The sequence below is a fragment of the Camelus bactrianus genome, chromosome 10 (assembly GCF_048773025.1).
Source record: "Camelus bactrianus isolate YW-2024 breed Bactrian camel chromosome 10, ASM4877302v1, whole genome shotgun sequence".
Taxonomy (NCBI): Eukaryota; Metazoa; Chordata; class Mammalia; order Artiodactyla; family Camelidae; genus Camelus; species Camelus bactrianus.
This window is the reverse complement of record NC_133548.1, coordinates 942,950-961,646: the sequence shown is the minus strand read 5'-3', so window position 1 is coordinate 961,646 and position 18,697 is coordinate 942,950. Positions and strand designations below refer to the sequence as shown.

The following is an 18,697-nucleotide window of genomic DNA, read 5'->3' as shown; positions in this document are numbered from 1 at the left end:
AACAGGGCCCTCCTTACCCGTCAGGCTGTGTGCGCACTGGAGGCCTCGGAAAGTGCAGACACTGGGAGGAGAAGAAAAGGCCATTGGGGCCCAGGCCAGTAGCCCTGCCTTCCCGGCCCCGCCCCACCCCGCCCAGACCCCACCCACACACCCAGACCCCGCCCCACACCACCCAGACCCCCACCACCACCCAGACCCCGCCCCAACCCAGACAGACCCCGCCCCACCCGCCCAGGCCCCACCCACACCACCCAGACCCCACCCCACCCAGACCACGCCCCCACCCCGGCTTCCTCACCAGCTCTGGCAGTTCTCCGCAGTGGGGACCCTCATGCCCACATCGTAGTGGTTTCCATCCTCGTCGTAGCAGGCGCACTGGGCCACGCACTTCATCTCGTCCTCGTTGAAGAATGGCTTGCTGGGCGGGCACTTCGGGTAGCAGCCTGGTGCGGGCACAGGGCGAGGAGAAGACGCCCTCTCAGGCCAGGTGGCCAGTGCTGCCCCGAGGGCAGCCCCGCCGGCAGCCCCGCCTCTGCCTCCGGGTCTCCAGGTGGGCATGCGGGAGGCAGGAGCCCCTCTCCCCCTTGCCTGTACTCTCCTGGGGTGGCCAGGTGTGGCTTCCCCGGAACAGCCTGCCCCTCACCTTCCAGGCCCGGCAGGTCCATGGAGCACTGCCCACTGGGGTTCCGGCAGGTCCTCAGGCAGGGGGCCCCACAAGGCTCGTAGTGCCACTCACACTCCCCGTGCGGGTTGTAGTAGTCACAGAACAAGGCTGGGTGGGGAGGAGAGGCTCGTGGGCGCCTGCCCAGGTCTCATCCCTGGGTTCATCCCAGAGTCGAGTGGGCTCCAGAGCCCACCCCCCGAATTCCAGTTTCATTTCTCAGCTCTGCACTCAGAACTGTCCCCAACTTAGCCATCCCATCTGGGGGTGACCTGTCTGGTTTCTACGCACGGGGACACGTGCACACGTGTGTATCACATGTGTGTCTGATGTCCGTGTGTGTGCATACGTGCCCATCAGGCCCCAGAGCAGGTGTGGCTGCACCTCCTTCCGCCACCACAGACAGAGCCTGACTCACGGCAGATGTCCGGGGTCCGCCAGGACACGCACACGCCCGCTTCGTGGCAGGCCCGGGCGTAGGCGGCCACGGCCGTGCAGAAGCACTCGCAGTCGCCCCCAGAGTCACAGGCGCAGGCGTCGCTCACGCAGGCCTCGTAGTACCTGGTGGAGTCGACCTGGGGGTGGCAGGTGTGGGGGCTCAGTGAGAAGGGCCACCCCCCGTGTCAGGGGCAGCCAGCTCCCTGTTTGCACTTCTACCTCACCTGCCACTGGAGACGTGCCCACCTGGGCACCTGCCACTGGTCCCTCACCCGTTTGACACCTCATGCAACTGCAAGCCAGCCCTCCCCGTGACCCTGTTGTGACTCTGTCCTGACAAATGAGGTGCTGTCTCCTCAGGGTGAGGGGACGCCCCGTCCCTCCCAGGCGACAGAGCCCAGGGCACCCATGTCTTGAGTTTGCCACCGTGGATGACACCATCTGGGGAGGGGACCACTATGTCAGGTTCACAAAGGACTTTCTGAGCCAAAGGGCAGGACACCCGGGGCCTCACACGACCCACCAGCGTCAGCTGCAGACTTCCTGCCAAGCCGCCCGCCTCATCCCTATGCGGGTCCCAGGTCACGAGACCCTGCTCACAGGTGGGCACTGCAGCCCTTGTTAGGTAACAGGAAGGGCTTTGGGGAAGAGTGTCCAAGGACATCACCGTCTTCTGCTCCCATGAGGCCCGGCTGGGCTGGAGGGCCCCCTGAGGTTTCCATTAGTGCTGGGGGCTGGTAGATCGGGGAGGTGGGAAGAGGGGAGGCGAGGAGGTGACACTGGTGACACTGTGTGGCTCACAGCCCGTTTCTGGGGGATAAAGCTGAGTGTGGTCAGGGAAAGCAGTGGGGGGGCTCTCTGCAGGACTGGGGATATGGGCGCCCGCCTAGAGGGAGGTGCTGATCATGTGCAATGGTTAGGGTCAAGACAGGGCCAAACCCAGGTCCTGCCAGGAGAGGAGGGGGCAGCCTCCACCATTCCCCAGCCAGGCCCCTCCCCCTCCTGCTTCACCTGAGAACGGCAGGCGCTGAAGGCGTCCCCACTGATGATGCTGCACTGCTTCTGGGCCCAGGACTTGCGGTGCGGGTTGGCCGTGCAGGGGTCCTCGGGGTCCTGGGCGTCCGGGCAGGACGGGGAGAATTTCCAGCTGTTGCCAAACTCCAGCACGTCGCCCACCACGGACTGGCTCCGCGTGGTGAGGTCGTTGAGGGCGTTGTCATCAAAGTTCCCGCACAGCCCGCAGACCCTCCCCTGTGGACGCAGAGATGGGGGCATGGGGGGCTGGGGCTATACAGGTGGCCTGAGGGAGCAGCACAGAGCCTGGCCCAGAAGGGGTGACTGCAGGGTACCTGGTTCCCCCAGTGAACTTTCAGGAAGATGAGGTGCACAGGCAGTCCTGCAATGGGCAGGAAGGCAGGTGGGCAGGTGGACAGGAAGGGAGACAGGTCAGCGGGGGGACAGGCAGGGGGCAGGTGGACAGGAAGGTATGCCGGCAGGTGGGTGGCCGCCAGAGGCACAGGCACCTGCTCCCCTGGAGACCTCAGCCCAGCTGGCGTGGAGCGGCTGAGTGCAGAGACCAGGGAGCCAAGAGTGCTTCGCGCCCACGGGTAGGTCTGGTCTTCACACACCCCTTTGGGGACCTGCCCTGTGCATGGCCTCCCCCAGCCCTCAGCAGACACTCAGCTGCCAGGGGGTCCCCGAAGGCCAGGTCTAGGGGTGAGAGCTCTGTCCGCCCCCCACCTTGTAATCCTGGTTCAGCCTGATGAACACGCTGGTCTTCCGGTCCCAGGACAGGATCATGCCGCTGCGGGTCTCGATGGCCAGGTAGAGGCCCATGTAACGGATCTTGAAGGGCTGGTGCCCACCTGGCGCCCGCTGCAGCACCTTGTAGGTGCCCTCGTGGAGGATCAGCTCATAGTTCTGCAGAGGGGCGCGGGGGAGGCAGCAGCTGCAGGGAGCTGAGTGGCCAGCGCCCCTTCCCCCACCCCATGCCCAGGATGGGGGCCCCAGGGTGCTCAGGGGCCAAAGGCACGGGCTAGCGTTAGGAACGAGCTGGGCTCCTGACAGCGCCCACAGACTTGAGGTGAGGGGCTGGGAGCCGCAGAGGCAGTGCGGGAGGTCAGGGGCCACAGGCAAGCAGAGGGGGACGTCGGCCCCGCGGCCCTGCCGCAGCCCGCCCCCACCCCATGCTGCCTTCGGGGAGGGGGCAACAGCCCCCAGCCAGCAGCTCTGCTCTCTGTGCTGTGAATGCTGAAGTGGGCATCCCCAGGTGTGGTGGGCTGAGCGGTGTTCTCCCCAAAAGACATGTCCACGCTCTAACCCCGGAATCCCTGAATGTGCCCTGATTTGGAAAAAGGGTCTTTGCACATGTGATTAAGTGAAGGATCTCGAGGAGAGAGCACCCTGAATTTAGGGCCCAGATCCCATGACAGGTGTCCCTGTCAGAGAAGAGAGTTCACCGAGGAGGGGGCCGTGTGAAGACGGAGCAGAGACGGGGGTGACGCGGCCACAGCCCTGGAGCTCCCGCCTGGAGCCCCCAGAGGCTGGACGAGGCAGGAAGGACCCCTCCCCCCCCGGAGCCTCTGGAAGGAACCTGGCCCTGTGACATTTTGCCTTCAGTCCAGTGACACTGATTTCAGACCTCTGGTCTCCAGGGCTGGAAGAGAATGAATTTCTCCAGTTTTAAGTCCCAAGCTGTGGTCCTCTGTTACAGTGGCCCCAAGACACGGATGCAGCTGGAGGACCCTGCGCTGGGGGTCCAATAGGGTGGGGCCCTCGGCTGCAGAGGGAGGAAGAGGCTCCCAGGCCCCCTCACCTCCAGGAACAGCTTGATGGCCTTGGAGCAGGTGACACCTGTGGTCCCACAGGGGACGTTCTCGGTGATGATGCGGAAGGTCCCGTTGGCCGTGCCATCGCCCCCACAGTAGTCCTGGGACGGGAGAGGAGGTGGGGGCGTGGGTCGCGGCCCCAAAGAGTATGCGCCCAGCGGCGGGGTGGGCGAGGGGCCGTACCTGGGCCAGCGAGTACTCGCAGCTGCCTTGGAAGCTGTAGCGCTCGCCGTCGAAGGTGATAAAGTGGCCGTCCCCGTAGGCCACGCAGGTACCCAGGCAGGGCTGGCGGGTGCACTCCCACCTGCGGCTTCTGCACGTGCTGTGAGGCGAGGGGAGGCGATGCCCCGCTCAGCGGGCCGGGAAGGGAACCCACCCACCGGGCAGCTACAGCTGAACCCTGTCATGCCCATGACAAGGACGGGAACCCAGCTCCTCTTCTATAAAGTGGGGTCATAGGCGATGCCCCTCCCCCTTCTCAAGGGCGTAAATGAGGCTGCAAGCTCAGCGCTCGGGGTCTGGCACCCCACTCCCTACTTGTGGTCCTGGCTCCAGGCTGCCCCAGCCCTTGGCGCCCGCTGGTCCTGGCGGGCAGAGTCTGGTCCTGGCGGCCACTTTGACCGGCCCTGGCATCTTGAAGCCCCTCTGGGAGCACCTTCCCAAGGACGAACCGACCGCCTGGGGCGGTCAAGGTCCCAGCTCCTGCCCAGCCCCAGCCGCAGGCACGGCGCGCTGCCCAGACCAGCTGGGGCTGCCGCCCAGTGGCCTCTGCCCACGCCCTCCCTTCTGCAGCCCCCACCCACCAGGTGTTGCAGTCGACGCGGATGGTCTCCCCAGGCTTGTAGACGACCTCGTTGTGCAGGCAGGGGCAGTCCTCCTGGGCCACGCAGCCCCCACTCCCGTCCGACACCAGCCCCGGGGGGCAGACGCAGCCAGACACGCAGTGAGAGCTGAACTGTGGACAGGTGGGCGCCCGTCAGTGGCTCGGTCCCTCCCGCTGCTGCTCAGGGACCCCGAGGGGAGGGGCCGCTGCCCACTCTGGGCTGGCGGACGCCTAGGCTTGGGAGCAGCACGGCACCAATGCCCTCCCCTGCGACTCACACAGTCCACGTCCAGTGAGTGACAGCTGTGGAGACACTCGGCCCCAGGCGAGCCGGCAGAGGCGTTGCGGCAGTCCAGGAACACCATGGGGGCTGCACACCCTGCGGAGGGAGGGCTCGGTGGGAGGCGCCGGCCACCCGCGGAAGCCCCGCCCTTCTGTCGCTCTGGGAGGCCAAGGGGGAGGCGTACCTGTGCTCTGCTCCTCATATCCCAGGCAGCTCAGCTTGCCACCGGTGCACAAGCTATGAGGGGAGAGAGATGACAGGGCTGGGCAGCTGCCCACTGCCCCACAGACCCCACTCCAATCTCCGCCATGCTTGGTCCCTGGGCCTTGTCACAGGGGAGGGCGGGGATGGGGAGTGGGAGGAGATGGGGGAGGCCAGGGCAGGGGTGCGCCCAGCCCAGGCCCAGAGTGAGTGCGGCTCACCCCGTGGGCACACACTATGCCCCACCCATGGGCCCCAGACGGAGATGTTTGAGTGTGGAGCCGGCGGGGTGGGGGACATGATGTCGGGGAGGAGGTGGCATGGGGAGGGGCCCTTACCACGCCACACCGTTGTCATGGAGGACCTCCCCGGGAGCCACCACGGAGCCGCGGGAGTAGCAGGGACAGTCCTTGGCAGGCACACAGGCACCAGCGTCGTCCAGGAAGGTGCCCGAGGGGCAGGTGCAGCCGTCCACAGGCACGAAGGCCACATCGCAGGTGACGTCGACCTGGCTCAGGGAGCGGCAGGTGGGCTGGCAGCTCTCCACCACGTAGGAGTAGTTCTGGGACTTGGGGCAGTTGCTCGCGTACCTGGCTAGGGGCAGGCGGGCAACACGCAAGTCAGTGGCCGGGCAGCCCATCGGCCTCGCCTTACCACGTCCGAGCTGGGGCTGGAGTGGCCCAGGACTCGATTCCCCTCTGGAACCCAGGTCATAAGAGCACATGGTTCTTGTTTGGACAAGAAGGGGACGCACAAGTTTCTCACTGAGGACAGACACAGAGGTGAGGTGCTGCCCCGGGGTCTCCAGAACCCCCGCCCCCACCTGGGCACACTCAGGGCACACTCACTGCACACGCCGTCCCGCCATCCGCTCAGCAGCACGCCCTTGGCGGCGCAGGCCCGCACGTAGGAGGACAGGGCGGCGCACATGCAGTCCTCACTCTTCTCACAGTTGCACGTGTCGAACATGCAGTTCTGGGAGGATGTCAGGGGGTCGGGACGTCAGGGAGCCCAGCCTCCCAGCGGCCTTTCTCTCCCCGTCCATCCTTCTGGGTGCCCTGGCCTGGGCCAGCAAACAGGCGGGCGGGGCCTCCCGTAGGGCAGCCCCGAGCTTGGCATGAGGCCACAGGAGGGACACACTGCTCTGAGGGGTCGGGAGGGGCTGAGGATGGGGCCAAGGAGAGGGGTCTCCGCAGGACCAGGACAGGGTCCAGCTTGAATCCTAGGCCCGTCACGAGCTGTGCTGCATGTGGGGCGTGGCCAGGGTGGGGAGGGGCCGACAGGAGGGTGTGTCACCCTCAAAATGGGCTGAGGTGTGCCTGCGTCTCCACCTGTGGACCCAGCCCCTGGGGGCTGGGGTCGGGTGCACTTTAGGGCTCTGGCTCCAGAAAAGTGACCTGTGAGGCAACTGCAGCGGGTGACGTTCCGTTGCCCCAAAAGATGTGTCCGCATCGTGACCCTGGGGCCTGTGGCGGTGGCCCTGCTGGAAATGGGGCATTTGCAGGGGTGACAAAGTCAAGAGGGGGTCACTAGGGTGGGCCTGGTGTCCCTGTGAGAAAGAATTGGGACCCAGGCAAACCCGGAGGCCACGTGAAGACACGGCAGAGGCTGGCGAGAGGCAGCCTCGCGGCCCCAGAAGCTGGAGAGACAGGAAGGATCCTCTAGGACATCCTGCCAGGACCTTGATTTTAAATCTCGTCTCCAGGACTGGGGTGGGGGGCAGGGTAGATGGCTCCAGCTTTCAGCCCCAGTCTGTGGTCCTTCGTTACAGGTCATCCAGACAAGGAACACAGCAGCAGGGACCATGTGAAGACCCCAGAGCAGGCCTAGAGTGGGACCCACTGGCCACGGAGGTGTGGGCGGTGCCTGAGAGCAGGAGCCTAAGGGGGGCCTGGGGGCAGCTCCAGGGGCAGGTGCTGCCCCCGGCACCCCACCCCACTCTGGGGGCGGGCCAGGGCTCTCACCGAATGGAAGGGCGCAGGGTTGACGATGGCGTGGCAGGGTGAGAAGGCCCCGGCAGGGCTGGTCAGCAGGGAGCACCAGTGCTGGGCATAGTTCTCTGCGGGGGGTGGGGGGCGACTGTCACCGGGCACAGCTCAGGATCACTGGCTTCCTTCCCACACGTCCACCTCTGCGCCTGCCCACCCACCCAGCCTCTGCTTGGCCCACACAGGTCTGCGGGGGTCCCTCCGCCCGGGAAACTGAACTGGAGCTTGGGGCTGGCCGGCAGCAGGACGCCTTCCTCGAGACGGGCTCACAGCCTTTTGGGCCCCCTGCGCCCTTCCTGCTCAGCCCCGGCCCCAGCTGCGCAGAGCCTGGGTGAGATGTGTGTCTTCCTGCACAGAAGGGCAACCCCCAGGCCTGGCCCCAGGGAGACCCAAGGGCCCCCAGGGCAGGGTACCGTTCTCCACGCTGAGGGAGCAGGGGTCCTCAAAGCTGTTCTTGACGTTCGGGCAGGTGGCCTGGGTCTTCCAGGCATTGGCGAAGGCGGCGGCCGTGCCCTCCACCACACCGCTGATGGTCCAGAAGTCGTCCGCCTGGTTCTGGTTGAAGTTCCCACACAGGCCTGGGGGCAGGAGGTGGGGGGTGGGCATCAGTGGCCCACCCAGCCCAGCCTGAGTGCCCCGGCCCCGCAGGTCCTGCAGGCACCACCGCGAGGTGGACGAGCCCCGTCTCAGGACCGGTTGCTGAAGTGCTGGCAGCTGAGCCTTGGGGCATGGGGAGGGACCGCCCTGCGAAGCCCGCTGAGCGAGGGCAGCCTGCTCTCCATCCTCCCAGCCCACTGCCCCCTCCGTGGCGACTGGTGTGGGGCAGGGGGTCCCCTTCTCCTGCCCGATTGCCCATCCCCCTGCCCCACCCCCACTGCCCCTCCCACACCCTCCACTGAGCCTCACCGCACATCTGGCCATGGTAGGAGGGGTCCAGCCTGAGGAACACCTGCATGAGGGGCACCAGCTGCACCTGCGCCTGCAGCCCGAGGCCCGTCTGCACCAGGATGAAGAAGGACGAGGGTCTGAAGATGGTAACGTTGGCTGCGGGTGGGGTGGGGGAGGGCGCAGTCAGAGCCCGGCCATGCTGACCACCTGGCCTGAGCCGCGGGCTCCTGGGATGGCCACTGCTGAAGGGCACCCGGTGGACCCCTGCCACCCCTCCAGGGCCTGGGAGCCATGTGGAAGCTCGCATGTGCACCTGGGGCCACGACCCCTGACGCCCCCGAGAGGCTGGGCACCGAGCATGCTCCATACAGGGTCCCCACAGAGCCCCAGGGGAGGCCCCTGACACCCCCACCTTGCAGGTGAGAAACCCGCCCTGGGAATGGATGTTCTGGCACCTTCTGAGCTAGCAAGGAACTAGCGAGGGACCCGGCTGGCCCCAAGCGGCAGGAGCCACGTACCCGCTGACACAGGCAGCTGGGTGTAGATGGAGTTCATGAACACAGCACCGTTGGCCTGGATCCGGATGGCCTAGTGGGAGGAGGTGGGGCTGCGGTCAGCGTGGGGAAGAGCCTGTCGGCCCACTGAGGGAGTACTGGGCAGGGGCCAGCCTCCCCCACCCCAGGGATGGCTGCTGCCCCTGGGGCCTGTCTCCTCCCCCTCCGCCCTCCCAGCCTGGGACGCTCACCGTGTCCCCTCCGTGCATGCTCAGTGTCACCGTTTTGAGGCAGTTCTCATTGTCGGTCAGGCCACATTTCCGCAGCTCAGCCAGCACCGTGAGGGTGTTGTCCGCACATTTCTGAACAAGGCAGAGCCCTCCTATGTGCTGGGGTCGGCCAGCCCCCAACCCAGGCAGGGAGGGCCGTATGTGGGCAGGCAGGGTGGGCTGGCGCTGGTACCTGCGGTCGCCTCTGGGCAGCCGTCTCGGGGCCTGAGAGTCCCTCGGTCCCCCGTGAATGTGAGCCCTGGGGCCTCCTCCCTCTCGGAATGGACCCCAGGGGCTTCACGGCTCTGATGGCCATGCTGGGGCCCTCCCTGGGCCAAGGACGCAGGGTCCCTGGAGGGGCTCACCTTGGTCAGGACGTAGCTGCAGTCCCCGTGCATGTCGTAGAGTTTCTCGTCGTAGGTGGAGATGTGCGACCCGCCCTGGACGGAGCAGGTGCCCGGGCACGGGAGGGCCTGGCACTTCCATAGTCCCCCGGAGCAGGTGCTGGGTAGGGGAGGCCGGGACAGAGGGTCGTGGTGAGGGGGCAAACCCCACCCCGGGCATCCCCACCCTTCAGGCAGGGCCGGCAGGGGAGCTACCAGGAGCTGCAGCTGGTGGTGTAGGAGTCCCCCGGGGCATAGGTGTGGCCGCTGTGGGTGCAGGGGCACTGCTGCAGGGGCAGGCAGCCTGTGTGGGTGACATCATCCAGCACGGTGCCTGGGGAGCGGTGGAGGGGACGCGAGCCAGTCAGCTGAGGTTGGGGTGGGGAGGTGGAAAGACAGTGACAGAGGCAGCCTCAGGGATGAGGGCAAGAGCCCGGGTTGTGGACAGTCCCCGAGAGCCCGGAGGACCTGCCTGGGGGGCAGAAGCAGCCATCGACGCAGTGGTCCTCGCAATGCTGGGAGTGCCCCGGGTTGGAGCAGGTGTCCACGCAGGGCGAGCCGCATTCGTGGTGCTGCATGTTCCGGGGGCACGTCTGGGCTGCAGGGAGGAGGCAGCGCTTAGCCCCAGGAAGCCACGTGGGTGGCGGGCCCACCTCTGCTGCTGCATTCCACGTGTCGCCGGGGGTCCCCAGAAAGAGCGCCTCTCGTCCCATCTAGCAGTCTTCTGGGTGAGGCGGGCGGTGAGGAGAGCACGGGGCCCAGTGTTTGCAGGGACAGCCCCCCTGCACCCACCTGGGTCCTGGGGTGGGCAAGCTGGCGGTGCCCAGGCCAGATGCCTCTCTGGGCCCTCCAAGGCGGCAGCCTCGCACACTCCCCTCTGCCCCACTGCCCATCCTCTCGCTCCCAGGGTGGCTCCACCTGTCCTGGACCCGCAGCCAGAAGCCAGGTGTCCTGCACAGGGTCACCTCCCTCACGCTCTCCCCAGAGACCCAGTGTGGGTGCAGGGCCCGGGGCTGGCCCCCAGTGCGGGGGGACACTCACGGCAGAGGTCGGGGCCCCGCCAGTTCTGCGGCTGCCCCCCGGCATGGGCGCACTGGCGGGAGTACTCGGCGAAGGTGGCGCAGGGGCAGGCAGGGCAGCGGCACAGGTCCTGGGTGCAGGCGGCCACGTACAGCTCGACATCCAGCAGCCTGTTGCACTGAGCGAAAGCCGGGCCCAGCAGGGTCCTGCGGCAGAGGCCCTCCTGGGGAGACAGAGGCTGGGCACCCTCTGCCCTCCGTGCAGGATGTTGTGGGGACCCCAGCCCTGCAGGCTTTACCCAGGCCAGGAAGCCCCCTCATCTCCTTGAGGTTCCGTCCTTCCATCCATCCACCGACTCATCCATCCATCTATCCACCACCTACCCTTCCATCCCTCTGTCCATCCATATATCCATCCACCCGTCCCTCCAGCCAGCCAGCCAGCCAGCCGTCCACCCATCCTTCTCCTCAACCACCGTGAACTCACCACTGCTGGGTTCAGAGCTCTGCTTGGCTCTGAGGAGTGACCACAGCCCTGGACTCCCCACACCCCGCCAGGGCTCCAGGACACACCTGCCCATTGTGTGAGCACCCAGAAAAGGAGCAGACCTCGCCCTTGGAGGCAGCTCGGAGGAGGGGGAGGCAGAGGTGTCCTCCGGGCTCAGCCAGTGCCCTTCAGCCCCCGCCCCGACCGGCTCCACGTCCTCGTTTAAGCTTGTGGGTTCTGGTGGTTTCGGGGATCCTGGAGTTCAAGTCCACTTCTAAAGGTGGGATTCTCCCCGCTCATCGGGAAGGCTTCTGCCCCAGGCTTGCTGAGTGCCCCACTCTTGGTGGGACTGTGTGGGGGTTGGCCTGAGCTTGCAGGGGCTTCAGGCAGGCAGGGCCCCTGAAGAGGCACTCACTTCATCAGTGCAGTTGTCCGCCGGGGAGGGCAGGGGGTCCTGGCACTGCTCCGTGGGCCCATCCAGCTTCTGCAGGTTCCCAAACTGTAGCGGGGTCAGCCTAGTGTCTGCAGAGAGGAGGCACTCCATGCAGGGGGCACCGAGGGGCTCCCTGCCCGTGCACAGGGCCCCCGAAACATCCCCCAGGGCATCGCTGGATTGAGTATTGCCACCCCCCTACTTGTCCCCTGTCCACTGCCCAGCACGAGGCCCCCAGCCTGCACCCCCCGGCCTCCTGGGCCACTCTGGCCCAGGGCAGACTGCTGTGTGCGGCGCACTCACTGTGGGTGTGGAACTCGCCGACGGTTGGGAGCCCGTTGAAGTCCCCGCACAGGCCACATGTCTTGTTGGCATACTTGGGGTCCAGCTCCAGCTGGGGGCAGGGGAGGGGCAGCTCCAGCCTCTGCCGGCCTGGCAGGGCCCCCAGCCCCCTCCGACCCCGCCCCTGCGGAGCTCCCCCAACCGGGAGGGGAAGGCATGGGCGGCACCCTCACCAGGGCGCTGTCTTCTCCGTTCCACAGGAAGGTCAGCCCCAGCCGGACGCTGATCTTCACGTCTGCGTGACTCCCCTCCACCAGGAGGCCGGGGCGGCTGTAGGGCAGCTCCTCCCTGGGGCAGAGAGTTCCGGTCCTCCCTCAGGTCTAGCGCCCGCCCCGCCCCGCCCCGAGCCACCTGGAGCCCAGGCCCCTCTGCGCCCCGGGGCTGGGCTCACCGCCGCCCGTCGATGAGGACAGAGCCGTTGGCGATCTCCAGCACCAGCCCCTGCATCCTGAGGACGATGTGAGTGATGATGGGCCTGGAGTCCACGAGGCCGCGGCGGAGCTGGATGTTGAAGTCCTCGTAGGCGGCCCCGCAGTGCGCGGAGAAGACGTAGTTGCACAGGCCAGGGAAGCGGAAGAGGTGGCCGTCGAAGGTCTTGTAGTGGGAGTCGCCCCAGGTGCTGCACACCCGCCCGCCGTGCGCCGCATTCAGGGCTGCGGGGAGCGCAGGGTCAGGAGAGGGCAGCCTTCCCTGGGACGAGGCCCCCCGGGGTGGGAGCGGGGAGCCCCTGCGCCCCTCCTCGCTCCCCCTGTTCCTAATTCTTCCCGAGACCCCAACGGCCCTGCCCCCTGCCACAGCACCTGGGGTCGGCCACCAGGAGAGCTACCCACCGAGAAGGCTCCCAGCCATGCTCAGAGCTGTCCAGCTGCTGGCTGCCCCACCCCATTGCCAGCTTTACCCCCCCGGGCTGTGAGCACCCCTGCCCTGGCGTCCACTTACAGCTCATGGTGGGGAAGACGGAGACGGGTACGAGGAAGGTCACGCGCTGGGCTGCGGAGTGAGGGCCCGGTCACACCAGGGACGTGGCCAGGCAGGGACCAGCCGGGACACCCCTTCCCCGGACCCCTGTCCTCACTGGCCACCCTGGTGCCGCAGGGAGCTGCAGGCCAGCCCTGGCCCTGCCCAGGGAGCCCCAGGGCTAACACTGTCCCCTCCGGGGCCCTTCCTGTCCCCCCTTGACACAGCCCTTCCCAGGTCCGTGTTACCCTGATTGTGTGTGTGTGTGTGTGCATACGTGTGACTGGGGCCCTGTATGAGTGTGTTCCTGAATGTGTGAGTGCGCACATGCGAGAGAGAGTGATGGGCGAACACAAGCACAAGTGTGTGTGTGTTCACGTGCGTGAGCGCATGTGAGCATTTGAGCCTCTTCGCTCTGTGCCTTTGTGTTCTTTGGCCCCGTCCACTGTCCCCTCCCGTGGGATCCAGGGGGGGTCCCTGTGTAGCTGACATGCGAAGGGGTCTGCCCCCCGCCCCTGCTCGGCTCCCAGGGCCCTTCCTCCCCCAGCCTGGGCCATACCCCCGTGCACCCGAGGGCTGTACGCGGCAGGCTCGGCTCTGTCTGCGCTCTGCTCTGGGCTGCGCTGGGTCTCTGCGGGAAAAGGGAGTGGGAGGCCGTGAGCAGCCAGACGTTGGCCACCCCTCCCTCAGTGGCTGAGGGGTGTCCGTGGCCCGCAGGATGGCAGCCACGTGGACCCTGCTGTCGGGATGTCAGGTCCCGTGGGGAGCTGACCCCACCCTCCCCATCTACACCCCATCTCACTGTGGCTCAGAGCAGGAGACTGAAATTGGGAAACGCTGTTGGTCTCATTGACCCAGGCCACCCCAGGGAGAATGTTCGGCCCCTTCCCACACAGCCCTCGGAAAAGGACAAAGGCTCACTTTGTTGGGGACAAAGACACACACAGTTGGGGAGGATCCCCAGAGTGACTTAGCAGAAACCCAAGACAAAGCAGCTCCGCCTAGAACCACCCTCCAAGGCACGCGGGAGGCCTGGAGGCCCTCATGCTGGCACGGTCCCCAGAGGCCACCTGTGTGCCCCCCCACCTCCTGGCAGGGCCTCATCCACCAGGCGCACCTCTCCAGTGTCCTGCTGCCTCAGTGGACAGGCCTGAGCCCCTCTCCAGGCCCCTCTCCACCAGGCTAAGCCTGGGGTGCCTCCGTTCACATGGTCTCAGAATTCTTTCCTCACGTCTGCAGTGGGGGCTTATCTCCGCGCTCGGCCCAAGCCCGTGCTTCGTAGGGAGCGGGAGGTGAAGCCCCAGAGGTGCCCGTGTCCCTGGTGGGGCCGGCGATGGGCGCTGCGCCCATCTCTGTAGCGGTCACACCGGGCTCTGCTCTCTTCGACTTTTCCAGCCGGGACGCCGACACTTGGAAACCACGGGGCCAGCCGCTTTTGTCTCCCCTCCCCAGGGCCCTGCTCGCCTGCAGCTCCCAGAAGCACAGCTGCCCCGCAGCTGCTGGCCCCACCCCACGGTCGAGAAACCACGGGGTTTCAGGCGGGCAGGGTCTCCTCTCCCGAAGGGCCCTGCTTCCACGGGGACTGCCTCAGTGCAGGGGCCCCCCAGCCAGGAGCTGCTGGGGAAAGCCCCCACCAGCCCTGCTCACTCCCCCGGGAAAGGGGGCCTGGGGCAGGGGTTTTGGGAGACAGCCCTCCCCCTTCACCCCCTCACTTTCACAGGTAAAGGGAGCCTCAGGCTGGCGCCCACCTGCCCAGAACTCAGCTCGGGTGAGGCGCCTGGAGGGCCTGCAGGAGCGGACTGTGGGGCCAGGATGGGAGGGTGGCCTCTGAAGGCCCGGGCTCCAGGCCAGCTCCCCGGGTGTGGGCGGCAGCCCAGGGACAGCACCTTGCGTGTTGACAGTAAGCGTTAGGGCTCAAGGTGCTTCCCCGGGCCGCGGGGTGCCGCGGGCCAGTGGGACGGCAGGCGAGGTAGGCGGGTGAGAAAGGCCGCGGGGCAGGTGTGGCCCCAGGAACAGAGTGTTTTCAGATGGTCCCTGCTCCTGGGCGGGGCCCGTCGCTGTCTGCCCCATTCCAGCCTTACTCCAAGGAGGCATTTCAGAGCCGCCCTGATGGCTGTTACCCCAGGCCGGCCTCAGAGGGCCGAGAGCAGAAGGTGCAGCCCCCGGCTGGTCAGGCGACTGTGCTGTCCCTGCCCACTCTGCTGTGGCTTCCTCTCGGGGACCAGAGAGACCCCCAGCCCAGGCTCCTCACCCAGTGCCTGCCCCGTCCCAACCGAGGCCAAGACCCTTGGTTGCCCCAGGGGACCTCAGCACAGGCTGAGCACCCAGGGGCTGGGTGTCCGGGATGTCCCCAAGGGGGGCCCGCGTCCATCATGGGCAGGAGAAACCCAGGTGGGTGGTCTGTGGAGGCCACCCCCACTGCAGAGGTGGAGTGAGGGGCTTGCACCTTACCTGCCTTCTGCACCAAGAGCAGGGCCACGAGGGCCCACACTGGTGCTTGGCACCCACTCAGGGCGCCCATCCTAGGGGCTGGCACGGCGGTGGGCGGGCGGTGAGGCGGGAGTGGGGCCCGGCGCTCGCTCCCCTGAGGGTGCTGGGGCTTATGTAGCAGGAAGCCTTGGCCCTGCGCCCGGCTCCTGGGCCACGCAGGGTGCAGTCCTCTCCCCACGTCAGCCACGTGTGTTTGCTCTTGGGGAGGGGCCGTGGCATGAAAGCGCCCAGAGGAGGAAGGGTTTGTGGCTCTGAGCTCCAGAAACCCGGACCCCCGCCCCCAGCAGCCTCTGAGAAGCAGAGGGAGAGGGTGGGTAGGCTGGTGTCCCGGGGCCAGGAGGGTGGCGCAGGCAAAGCCACCGCCAAGCGGGGCCGCCTCGGGCCGCCGGGGTGCCCCTCGCCGTGGCCCCGTGGCTCACACTCAGCCCCCGCGTCAGCCCCTGCAGGGAGCCTGGCTGAGGCTGTGAGGAGGGATTGGAGGGGAGGCAGCCTCGGTCCCTGAGGGGTCGGGAGGGGCTGCAGGTCCCTGCTGTGTCTGGCTAGTGGGGGCGCCGGCTCAGCTAGGGGTGTGGCTGCCTTCTGTGGAGGGCAGGTGCCAGTCCACAGGCTTGCGGGGGTCCCGGAGCTCTGGCCATGCCAGCGGTGCCCTTGCAGGTCTCTGGGCGCCTGTGTCACCAACTTCAAGCTCAAGGGGAAACCAAGGCTCTGGGGACGGACACCCTGGCCACACAGATTGTGTGGGGACTGTGTGTGCACAGCGATGTCCCCCCGGGCTCCCAGGTGTGCTGACGGGGGGGTGCCTGCGGGGCCGGGGTCTCTGAACCCCAGGGCCTGCCCCAGGTCGGGTCATGGAGGCCCAGCCCCACAGCTGGGGTGGTAGGGTTTCGGGGTCACATGGTGACCGTTCCCCTCGTCGGTGGCTCGTCCCCCAGCGCCCTTCCTGCAGCACCGCAGCTGCACGCCCCTCTCCCCGTGCGAGCACGCTCCTTCTCCGGCTCTGCCAGCTCCTGGGCGTCCTCCCCCCACACCTGGTGTGCCTGAGCGCTGTCGGCGGCGTGACCCGCGCGGGGACGCGCGGGCTGCCGGGCTCTGACCGGCCCGCAGAGGAGAGTGGGTTCCAGGGCTGTGTGATTAACAGCTGAGAGCCCCGCCCCCACCAGCCTTGGTCTCCCTGAAGAAAAGTCCACAAAAGTGAAATTTCTGGGGCAAAGGGAAACCTGTGGTGAAAGCTTTAGCTGTGTTTTGCCGGCGTCGCGCCCAGCCCGGCTGAGGGCCCGCGGCTCTGCTCTCCCCTCTGGCTCCTGGTGTCCTCACAGCAGGTGTGCCTGCACCGTGCTGGCCCGCGCCTCCCGGCCCGGGTCCCTGCAGGCCTGGGCCCTGCGTCACAGCTCAGGCCCAGACCCCACTACCTGCCCGCTTCTGGGACCCCAGGGCCGGCGCACAGGCTGCCCTCGGCTCCTCCTCCCCCAGCCTCCCTGTCACTTCCAAGGCTGATGGCTCCTGAAGCTGGGGTGTTGGGCGTCTCCAGAGTTCCCTTTCGTAGCCAGCCCAGTTGTCCCCGATGCAGAGGGCGCCGCTGGAGGGGACGCTGGGTGAGGGCTGGGGGGCCTCTCAGGACAGGCCCGGGGGGTGCACTAGGGGCCTGGGGCCCCCGCCCTCCTGTGTACTCGGGCTACAGCTGGACCTGGCCTCCCTGCCCTCGCTCCAAGCAAACAGCAGGTGCTCTGTAATGTGATGGCACCTAGTCCCTCCCGGGGGTGGGGAGTACACACGGCTCGGACCCCAGGCTGCCCCCGAAGGAAGAAAGGAGGCAGGGAATCTCGGCCTCTCAGCCTGAGCCCTCGTGGCCTGGCTTCCTCTCGCCTCCTCCGAAGGCCTGACTCTCAGTCTGTGTCCCGTCGCCCTCCCGGCTGGCACATCCTCACCCCGCAGCCATCGGAGGGGCCCCGCCAGCCCCAGTGCCCACCCAGCGCAGCCCCGAGCCCCCTGCCACGAGAGCAGCCTGGGCGCCCCGGCCTGGACTCTGTTATCTCTCCACACTTTGGGGGTATTGTCCATCCTGCCCGCCCACCTAGAGGGGCTCTCCAGGTGGGGGGGGGGGCGGGGCCATCTGTTCACTGCTGGCACACAGTAGGCACTCAACAAATGCACGGAACAGTGAGGGAGAGGGCAGCCGCCGCTGTGGTCCAACGCCGCCCCTCCTTCCTGGAGTGCCGTCCCCCGGGCAGAGCTGGCGGTGAGGGCCTGACAGGGTCGCGGGATTGGGACATCCCGGATGTGGCCCGGGGAGCCCAGCCTGTTTGCTCAGAGAGTTTACCCCTTCACAGTTGAGAGAGCTGAGAACAGAAGGAGGAGGAAGCGCGGGCACAGGGCTGCCGGGAAGGAGGGCCGCGGCCAGGCCTCCCGGGGCTCGGGGGGGCCCACGGACGTGCCAGGAAGCGGCCTGGCCTGGAGCACGCCCTGTCCCTCACTCAGCCCACAGGTGGACGTGATCCCACCGGCGGATAGAGATGCCCACTGCACAGAGCCCGGAGCTGGGGCACTGCAGGCCCATTCATCAGGCCTGACGGGAGTCCGTGGGGGGTTGGCGCTGCACGGGGTCGTCCGCTGAGGCCAAGGCGCCCCTTCTAGTGCACCCCTCCCCACCACCCCCCTTCCACCGTAACAGGGCCCCGAGCACCAGGATGCATCACGCCTCAGGCATTTATCGAGTGCTGGCTGTATGCCCAGCTCCGCACCACACGCCAGGGAGGGTCCAGGATGATTAGGGCGCGGCCCTGGGGATCCAAGGCATGGCTGACTCTAGGCCGGCTCAGAGCCCACCTCCAGGCTGTCCAGGGACACGGGCCTCCTGTTCCCCAGGGCACCAGCATCTGCGGGGAGGGGGACCCTCCACTTCTGGGGTCGGGGTCTGGGCAGCCCTGGCTGATGCCCGGGAGACGTGGAGGGGGGGGTGGGCGGATCACACTCCACCTGGCCGTCCTGGCCCCAGAGCTGTCCTCACTGTGAGAAGGGCTGTGCCCACTCCCCTAACCCTGCCCCAGGGCTGCAAGGATGCAGAGACCCTCCACCAGAAAGCCCCCTGCCCTGTGTGAAGACTGAGACCGCCCCAAGGCCTTCTGCTTTCTCCTGATCTTCATGCAAACCCCTCCCCTTGCCTGTTTCCTCCCTCCCTCTCACCCTCCTTCCCTCCTTCCTTTCTTCCTTCTAGCAAATTCTGCTGAGCCCCAAGGGGTGCTGCCCTGGGCCTTGGGGACTTGACACGGACAAGGGAACATAGGTCCCCTTTGGACTTTCCAGCACACCTGGTCATCTAGGGAAGCAATAAGAACTCTGAAGGAATGCAGAGAAGGGCAGCTCGGTGAGGGGCAGGGTGAGCGTCCAGCTGGAGGAAGGAGGGAGGCAGCCTTCTGCAAGTTAGGGAACGACCCCCCCCCCCACAGAGGGGGTAGCAGATGCCAGGGCCCTGGGGCAAGGGTGAACGTGGCCCCTTGGAGGGTCTGAGGACACCTGGTGTGCTGGTACCAGGGCAGGGCAAGGCGGGGCGCTGGACGTGAGGTGCGCAAGGCCGGATGAGGGAGGGGTCTGGGTGCACTCTGGGTTTGGCAGGTGGGGGTTCCCGGAGCATTTAACGCAGGGGAGCCATCGGGGATTTGTGTGTGTGTGTGTGTAGTAAAATGCGCATGATGTAATATTTACCGTTTTAAGTGGCA

General features: G+C 67.0%; 1 protein-coding gene across 1 annotated transcript in view; it reads right to left on the bottom strand.

Annotated features, from left to right (window-relative positions):
• MUC5B (mucin 5B, oligomeric mucus/gel-forming) overlaps positions 1–15,095 on the bottom strand; it is a 31,384-nt gene extending 16,289 nt beyond the window's left edge. Inside the window, exons 1-29 of the mRNA XM_074371377.1 lie at positions 14,946–15,095; positions 13,054–13,125; positions 12,477–12,527; positions 11,929–12,190; positions 11,711–11,825; positions 11,499–11,589; positions 11,178–11,284; positions 10,298–10,499; positions 9,729–9,854; positions 9,473–9,590; positions 9,239–9,377; positions 8,856–8,966; positions 8,629–8,698; positions 8,129–8,266; positions 7,636–7,800; positions 7,199–7,293; positions 6,083–6,209; positions 5,573–5,828; positions 5,218–5,270; positions 5,029–5,129; positions 4,731–4,882; positions 4,111–4,249; positions 3,915–4,028; positions 2,840–3,019; positions 2,111–2,350; positions 1,080–1,236; positions 644–772; positions 299–443; positions 18–61 (exon numbers count right to left, since the gene is read on the bottom strand). Coding sequence (XP_074227478.1) covers positions 18–61; positions 299–443; positions 644–772; positions 1,080–1,236; positions 2,111–2,350; positions 2,840–3,019; positions 3,915–4,028; positions 4,111–4,249; positions 4,731–4,882; positions 5,029–5,129; positions 5,218–5,270; positions 5,573–5,828; positions 6,083–6,209; positions 7,199–7,293; positions 7,636–7,800; positions 8,129–8,266; positions 8,629–8,698; positions 8,856–8,966; positions 9,239–9,377; positions 9,473–9,590; positions 9,729–9,854; positions 10,298–10,499; positions 11,178–11,284; positions 11,499–11,589; positions 11,711–11,825; positions 11,929–12,190; positions 12,477–12,527; positions 13,054–13,125; positions 14,946–15,015 — 3,769 coding nt within the window. The 5' untranslated portion in view covers positions 15,016–15,095. The remainder of the gene's footprint in view (positions 1–17; positions 62–298; positions 444–643; positions 773–1,079; positions 1,237–2,110; positions 2,351–2,839; positions 3,020–3,914; positions 4,029–4,110; positions 4,250–4,730; positions 4,883–5,028; positions 5,130–5,217; positions 5,271–5,572; positions 5,829–6,082; positions 6,210–7,198; positions 7,294–7,635; positions 7,801–8,128; positions 8,267–8,628; positions 8,699–8,855; positions 8,967–9,238; positions 9,378–9,472; positions 9,591–9,728; positions 9,855–10,297; positions 10,500–11,177; positions 11,285–11,498; positions 11,590–11,710; positions 11,826–11,928; positions 12,191–12,476; positions 12,528–13,053; positions 13,126–14,945) is intronic.
• Positions 15,096–18,697: the final 3,602 nt, after the last annotated feature.